This window comes from Cetorhinus maximus, chromosome 26 (assembly GCF_964194155.1).
Source record: "Cetorhinus maximus chromosome 26, sCetMax3.hap1.1, whole genome shotgun sequence".
Lineage (NCBI taxonomy): Eukaryota > Metazoa > Chordata > Chondrichthyes > Lamniformes > Cetorhinidae > Cetorhinus > Cetorhinus maximus.
In genome coordinates this window covers 11,697,958-11,706,817 of record NC_135904.1, presented here as the reverse complement: position 1 = coordinate 11,706,817, position 8,860 = coordinate 11,697,958, and the positions used below count along the sequence as shown (strand labels likewise).

The 8,860-nt window shown below is 39.9% G+C and overlaps 1 protein-coding gene across 1 annotated transcript in view; it reads left to right on the top strand.

Moving 5' to 3' along the window:
- The first annotated feature begins 657 nt into the window (after positions 1–657).
- rxfp3.3a3 (relaxin family peptide receptor 3.3a3) overlaps positions 658–8,860 on the top strand; it is a 10,393-nt gene continuing 2,190 nt past the window's right edge. Inside the window, exons 1-3 of the mRNA XM_078529900.1 lie at positions 658–717; positions 2,305–2,385; positions 8,709–8,764. Coding sequence (XP_078386026.1) covers positions 658–717; positions 2,305–2,385; positions 8,709–8,764 — 197 coding nt within the window. The remainder of the gene's footprint in view (positions 718–2,304; positions 2,386–8,708; positions 8,765–8,860) is intronic.

Here is an 8,860-nt window from a genome sequence, read left to right as displayed (position 1 = left end):
ACATTTTCCAGCCATATTGAAGCAGCCAGATTCCCGACCCCTTGCCACACTCCTGGACAACTGCATCCAGTTAATAAAAGGTGGGCACTTCATTTTATTTTAATATCAGTTTGGGAATGCCAGGCCATCACATTAGTGTCTGCAGCAACTGAGTCAGGGATCCCTATTGTAAATGAGCATCCAGGGTTGCTAGGCAATGGTAAACATTTGGAGATCATAAAAAGGACACATCAATATAAAAATAAGCATACTTTGATAGTTCTTAACCATTTCTTTCAAAAAAAAACTTTTTGTTTTCTTTTCCGTTTGACGCTTTAGTGATCTTTAATTACTTTTTCTAACCACCACCACCATGATACCAGTGGGCTATCCAACAGGAATCAGTCTGTGCCTGGACTAGGAGGAGCATCTACAGACGGTGCCCGGATCCTCAGGCTGCACAAGAGATGCTAGACACTGTGCCAGGTAGTAAGCCACCAATACCTGAACACCCACATTCACCCACTTTGCAGAAAGAGAGGAAATGGCTTCACTTTGGCCCTGGTGCAAACTCTTAAAACAACAACATGTATTAGTTTTGTGCCCTTTGCGCAATGAAACATCTCAAAGTATTACTTAATGAAGATTTATTAGCATACTGTCAATATTGTTGACAAGATGTGTGAATGTCTGACTAATTGTAATGTTCGATACTATGACTGGAGTGTCTCTGAGGACGTATGTAATGTTTTCAGTGGCTCTGCATAAAAGATGGTGCATGATGGTTATTGACACCAGCTGTGAGATTGTCATAAAAACCCAATTGTCCTTTAGGGAAGGAAAAACCTGTTGTCCTTACCTGGCCTGGGCCTTAATGTAACTCCAGTCTCACACCATCGTGCATGACTCTTAGCCTCCTTCCGAAGTAGTGTCGCAAGCCATTCAGATGTATTAAACCATCTTCTCGAGGAAACTGAGGGACGGCCATAAATGCTGGCCTTGTCAGCGATGAAAACATCCCAGGAATAAAAGTTTTAAAGTTCTGTATGTGACTTGTGCTCTACTGATTCAATACATACTAAAATGTTCGAAATCTGCCTTCTCTTCCTTTCACCTAACATCCCCAGCCTTCATGACCATAAAAATACTCAGTTAAAAAAAAGATCCACACTATATTAAAAGGAGTGAGTTATGTTGCGACAAAGTCAAAGAGTTCAGGTTGGGTTTGTAAAGGGCTTACACTTTGCTGGTGCAGTTTTATGAGGTAATTTGAAGCCTCCTGATTATGTTGGAAACTTGTAACTTTCCATCACAGCTGTTGTTTTATGTACTACAAAATGGCTGTGCTAACTTTTAAAAGTATTTTATTATGTGCATTCTTCGTCTCTCTCTCTCTCTCTCTCTGAACTCCCCATCACACAAAGTGAAAGATGATGCAGCGTGTAAAGAGCTAACGAAAAGTATCAGGGGCCTTTCCATCCCTCACATTATTCAGATGTGAACATAGATAGCATGTTGGCATGGCATTTGATTAAATACAATCCTATTCTTACCTAGAGTCCACACTAAACACTTTCCTGTAGAAAGAGAATGGTCAGGAGTGGAAACTTCGGTTTATTCTCCTCTTTCTCTATCAAGGGTGTTCTGAAGTAGCTCATCAAAGAACAACACCAACTTGCATTTATATAGCACCTTTGACATAGTAAAACATTCCAAAGCACTTCACAGGAGCATAATCAGACAAAACTTGATACTGAGCCACATTAGAAGATATAAGGACAGGTGACCAAAAGCTTGGTCAAAGGGGTAGGTTTTAGGGAACATCTTAAGGGAGAAGAAAGAGGTAGAGAGATGGGGAGGTTTATGGAAATATGGGAGTTGCCTTGATATGCACAGGATAAGAGACTCTCTATTGTAGATGGTGCATCTCTTAAGGGGAAAGAAAAGTGAGAACTTGCAATGATATAGCACATTTCACTGCCTCGGGCGGTAGTTTCGAAGTGTCACACTGGAGTGGGAGCAACACTGAACTGGAGCTTGAATCCACAATCTTCCAAGTCAAGAGTAAAAGCTACTGACTAAGAGAAGCCGAGACAGGAAAAGGTAAATCTCAGGATCATTTTAACAGAGTTCACCAGAGTCTGGGAACCCTCAGAGATCACTGCTATTTGATTTTAATATATTTTAAAAATTGTTTCCAGTGACTGCAAGGATGATCAACAGAGGGCACTGATTTAAGGTGATGGGCACAAGAATCACAGACAACATGTCGTGGAACATTTTCATGCAATGAATAGTTAAAATTGGGAATGTTTTGCCTGATAGGGTGTGGAAACAGAGCCAATAGTAGCCTTCAAAAGAAAATTGGATAAATGCTTGGAGGAGAAAAAAGATGAAGGAATATTGGTAAAGAGTTGGGGTAATGGAACTAAGTGGATTGCAGTTTGAAAGAGCTGTTACAGACTTGATGAGCCAAGTGGCTTCCTTTTGGGCTGTACTATTCTATGATACTATGATTCACTACTCTTGGAGACAGCCTGTTGACCTAGAGGAGGAACGATGTGGATTATGTCAAGGTGGATGTTCCAGGAAAAGAAAGGAATCATGACAGTGTTTGGAGGAGAGATCTCTAACTCACCAGGGAGCAGCAGGGTCAGGGCGCATTAGTCTCAGAAATTAAAATGCATGCAAATTAATTACAACATTGATTTAAAGTTTATACTTAGCATGTGAGATTTGGCGTGGCGAACAAAGTCACAAAGCTGGGCACACCTGAGGCTGGAATTAGACAAGTTTCAAATTTTCAGTAGAGTGAGTTTTACTCAGAAACTAACCAAGATACTCCATTTTCCCACCTGCTTGCATCCTTAAAATTCACCTTTTCCTTTCTTTCAATTTTCCTTTCACCTCTCATGCTAGGTCACAGTGCAACAAATGCATGCGATGAAGAGCTAAGTTTGGATTGGGGTAACAGAAGGCTCCTCTCCAATCACAGCCCAGCAAGGAGCCAATACCTTAAGGAGTGAAGTGAAAAATTTTGAAAATTGAATATTACATGATATTCAGCAAGCAATCATTGAGCCCCCAAGTCTAATATATTTTGTAAACAACAGAACTAATGACATAGTGTATGAAGTTTTAAGACATGCTTGACCTTCTAACTTCCTCTCAATCTTCTATATATATAATATCTGACAAATATCAACAGAGATTCACAGTCATTGAAATGATTTCCCAGATCTCATTGGAATAATACAAACTCACACCTGTAGCTACTAACCTTAATCTTCCTTCATGTTTCTTAGCTTTAAACCTGGGCACAGAATGAGCAGACTACAGATGAACTATAGCTTAGGAGAAAAATTTTCCCACAGAAAGTGGATACATGAAACAGACTAGAGTCAGAAGCAGTTAAGGTTGGGTTTGTCAATTCCTTAAAGATTATGGGTAAGTATCTGGTTGGAATTAGGATTGGTATGGTATTAAATGGACTTGGTAAAGTATTAAATGGGATCAGATTGCTACCTTCCAATTTCTGCCAGATATCCATGATTAATTACAAACCATCCTTTGATTAAATTATGGTGCGGAATCACCCCCAAGCTTTCAGTCCAGATCTTGAGTGTGCACTTAAAACATCTTATTCTCTGTTAGAGAATATGCAGCTCTGCATGTGTTTCATATTAAGCAGAAAGCTATGCTTTTATAACAATCAGCTGGCAAGGTGGGAATAGAATCTAAGCCAACAGCATTTTATTTCACAGGCCTCTTGGGTTTAATGAAAGGTAACACTCCTGTAGAATGTACATAAAGGGAATTCCCTTGCACTTTGGCTAAGAAGGCTTAGGTGCCTCGTTTAAGAGGAAAGGTACTTGTGATTTGCTCAGGTGGAATTGCCCTGTGCCACAGCAGATGCCACTTAAAACCAATGATAATTCGCAGATACCCCTTATTCTCTAGAATAGATTTTCCAACCCTGCAATCTCAGTGAAGAAGTTGCACTCGAAGGGACACAGCATATCAAAGATTTTGGTATAACATCACAGAGATGATTCTCTACTTCTTGTAATCAGCCCGAATGACTGCCATACTTCACATTGCTTTGCATCTTCACCTGGGGAAAATTGTGAAAGAGTGGGGGGATTTGCAGCTTGACTATCAGTTCGACAAGCGGTGACATGAATGCTGATCCCACAGCCATAACCGTCTCTATACCAGTTGATAGTGGTGGTTATTCCTTTATATGGAATCTCACAGTCCATATGATGAGTAGTTGAGGAATAATCTTTTTAATCCCTAAAGCATTTTCATTGTCCTCCTAAGAGTCTCCTGCCGTGGCTGAGCACTTTCAGACACATTCATACAGGGCATTGGTGAGACCACATCTCGAATACTGTGTGCAGTTTTGGTCTCTTTATTTAAGGAAGGATGTAAATGCATTGGAGGTGGTTCAGAAGAGGTTTACTAGATTGATACCTGGAATGAGCTGGTTGTCTTATAAGGGTAGGTTGGACAGGCTGGGCTTGTTTCTACTGGAGTTTAGAAGAGTGAAGGGTGACTTGATTAAGTATATAAAATCCTCAATGGCCTTGACAAGTTGGACATCGAAAGGATGTTTCCTCTTGTGGATGAGTCCACAACTAGGGGGCACTGTTTTAAAATTAAGGGTCACCCTTAGGACAGAGATGAGGAGAATTATTTTCTCTCAGAGGGTTGTGCAACTTTGTAACTCTCTGCCTCAGAAAGCAGTCTTTGAATATTTTTAAGGAAGAGGTAGATAGACTCTTGTTAGGCAAGAGAATCAAAAGTAATCATGGGTAGATGGGAATGTAGAACTTGAAACACAAGCAGATTAGCCATGATCATATTGAATGGCAGAGCAGGCTCGAGGGGCCGAATGGCCTACTTCTGCTCCTACTTCATATGTTCATTAGCCGGATGACATTATTCAAAGACCTATATGGTGAACTAGCCACTGGGTCACAATCTCCTGGGTGTACATACCTCCATTACAGGGACACGTGTCAAAGAGATGTGAAGATAGCAGACATTGACACTGACAACTGAGAGATGGTCATTGACAACAAGGACCTCTAGAGCTTAGCTGGCCAAGAAGAGGGCCCAAGAAAACAGGGACCAGTGAATCCTACACCTTCTCAGTCCACTGTCTTCCTTTGCAGCAAATGTGGCAAAGACTGCCATGGTGGAGTGGGGCTCCTGAGACACATCAGATGATGTTTAACAGAGTTGACCACCACTACACAAACCATCATTTTACAAGACAGAAAGCTGTGAATGAATTATATTGATGGCCAACATATATTGACAGAAACCCATAATTATTCACATACACTTACCAATTAACAGGAATGTAATCTTCTTTCAGACTCCTTGATCTGTTAACAATGCATATCTATTATTCTATTTATATATCATTTTAAGCCATCAGTTACTTTATATTGGTATATATGCAGGCAGATCATCAGTAAGCATCTTCTATGTAAAAGTAATGAAAATTCCAAGAGTCATAGCGGGCAGTAACATATAAAAAGTATCCCACTGTTTTAAATATCAGGACGTTATTGCCATCCCATTGGGACAAAAATTTCAGAGGCTCTTTCTGTTTATATTCTGTTTTCTTTATTCAGCACTTCCTACATATCATGTCTCAATTTTCTCACATAATGCATCTCTCTGTGTGAGGAGCTTTAGACATGCCAGCTATCTTTGATATTCAAATATTTTTAAAGTTTTGGAACTTTCTCTTTTACAAAAGAAGTTGAAATCTTTTCAAACCCCCAATGTGAACATTTCAATCTTTCTCCAAACTATTCTTCAACCCATAGCAATCACTGGAAAGTCAAAACCTGACTCGTGATTCAATTGAAAATGATTTCCATGGGAAGGAGCACATGAACAATGCAACACATCCAGAAATTGCAATCCTCCTCTGTTCCTGGTGGATATTCAGACAAAAAGGTTTCTAACCTTTGTCCATTACCTGGCTGTTGTTGCGCTAACCATTCTTTATTGATTCCTGTTTCACCGGTGCTGCAGGGTGATATTTGCAATTTTACACAACTCATCATATGAAATAAGAAGACTATGGATGGAATAATCTACTCTTCTATAAGGGGAATGTTCATCTTCTAACCCCATGCTTTGAAAGGAAATGTATATTTTTGTACATATCTGCCTGATGTCAACAACAGAATTAGGATCAATGCAATTGCAACTTAAGGTTAACCAGTTATAATGTTTACTTTTGTTACCCTAATAATATTCTTTCATGTGTCATCCCTGTGTTTTATGGTATTTATATATATTTTTTCACATTGACTGATCTCCAATTGCTCATGCTGCAGTCTTCCTTTAATTTTGCTGAAATACCCAATGCAAGCAGATCCTCAGTTACTTAAGCTCAAGACTTTCAACCTGTCCTGCCACCTTCAATGATTTATGCACATATTCACCCAGGTCCCCTGCTCCTCCATCCCCTTTAGAAGTACACCCTTTATTTTATATTGTCTTTCTGCATTCTTCCTACCAAAATGAGTCACTTCACACTTCTTTGTGTTAAATTTCAACTGCCATTTGTCTACCCATTCTACAAACTTAAGTTATTTTCATTCTACACTATTATCTTCATGGTTCACAATACTTTCAAGTTTGAATCATCTGCAAATTTTGCCATGTGCACCAAGCTCCAGGTCATTAATACATATACCAGGAAGAGCAGGGGTCCTAACACCAATCCCTGGGGAACTCCACTATAAACCTACCTCCAGTCTGGAAAACAATCGTTCACCACTCCTCTTTGTTTCCTGTCACTCACCCAATTTCCTATCCATCTTGCTACTTTCCCTTTTATTCCATGATCTATAACTTTGCTCGCAAGTCTGTTGTGTGGCGCTTTATCAAATGCCTTTTGGAAATCCAGGTATACCACATCAACAGTATTTCCCTCATCAACCCTCTGTGTTGCCTCATCAAAAAACTCAAGCGAGTTATTAAACATGTTTAACAAATCCATGCTGGCTTTCCTTAATTAACCTGTATTTGTCCAAGTGACCACTAATTTTGTCCTAAATTATTGCTTCTGAAAGCTTCCCCACCACCGAGGTTAAATTGACTAGCCTGTAGTTACTATGCTTACCTTTACACCCTTTTTTGAACAAGGGTGTAGTATTTGCAATTCTCCAGAACTCTGGCACCACCCCTGAGTCTAAGGAAGATTGGAAAATTATGGCCAATGCCTCCACAATTTCTACTCTCACTTTCTTCAGTATCCTTGGATACATCTCATTCGGTCCTCATGCCTTATCAACTTTAAGCACAGATAGCCTATCCATTACCTCCTCCTCATCAATTTTAAACCCTTCACCATGACCTGGGCAGCATCTTCTCCCTGGGTAAAGACAGATGCAAAGTATTCATTTAATACCCCAACCATGCCCTCTGCCCCTTTTTGGTTCCTGTTTGGCCCTACACTTCCTTTTACCACCTTTTCCTATTTATATGCCGATAAAATATTTTATGATTCATTTTTGTTTTAGCTTCCAGTCTCTTCTCATACTCTCTGTTTGCTTTTCTTATTTGCTGTTTCAATTCCCCTCTGAACCTTCAATATTTTATATATGTCATTTTCAATTGTATTATCTATCTGACATCTGTAACAAGCGCACTTTTTTCCATTTCATTTTAGTCTCTATCTCTTTCATCATTTAGGGAGCTCTGGATTTGTTTGCCCTATCTTTCCCCTTTATAGGGATATACCCTGTCTGTACTTGAACCATATCTTATTTAATGCAGCCCTTTGTACAGTTACAGTCTTGCCTGCTAATCTTTGATTTCAATTGATCTGGGCCAGATCCATTCTTACTCCATTGAAGTGGCTTTTCCCCAGGTAATTATTCTAACCCTGGATTGCTCCTTGCCCTTTTCTATAGCCAACCTAAACCTTATGACACAATGGTCACTTTCCCCTAAATTTCCCCCTACTGACACTTAATCCACTTTGCCCATCTTATTCCCAAGCACCAGGTCCAGCAATGCCTCCCTTCTCATTAGACTGCTGTGGGAAATTCCCCTGAACACACTCTAGGAACCACTCTATAATTCTTGCACCTCTCTACAATTTCCTTGAAAATTCTTCTACATCTTCCCCACTAGTTGATGGTCTACAGACTATACTGAGTAATGTAATGGCATCGTTTTTGTTCCTTAGCTCTTGCCAAATAGATTCTGTCCTTAACTCCTCTGGGGCATACTCTTTCTCTGCTCTGCAATGCTCTCCTTAATCAATATCACCACCCCTCCTCCTTTTTTCCCTTTCCTATCTTTCCTGAACACCTTGTATCCAGGAATATTTAATACCCATTCCTGACCTTCTTTGAGCCAGGTGTCTCTTATTGCCACAATATCATATCTTCATCTGAAATTCAACAAACTTATTTACCGCACTCTGTGCACATACATGCATTGCTACCCCATTTTAGACTTTAGGTTTAGTGGTTGCATCCTTAAACGCAGGATTTCCATTCCAACAAGAACAAGAACTTGTATTTAAAGAGTGCCTTTAACCTAATAAAACGTCCCAAGGTGCTTCACAGGAGCGTTGCAAAACAAAAGACACCGGGCCAGATAAGGAGATATTAGGTCAGACGAACAAAAGTTTGATCAGACAGGTGGGTTTTAAGAAGTGTCTTAAAAGAAGAAAGTCGAGGTAGAGAGTTGGAGAGGCGTTGGGAGGGGGCTGGGTACCTGAAGGCAAAGTTACCTATGGTGAAGTGATGAAAATCAGGCATGATCAAGAGGTCCGAATGTTTCACACATTCATATCAGGTGCGAGTTGTGATGTAGCTCAACATTTATTAAACGT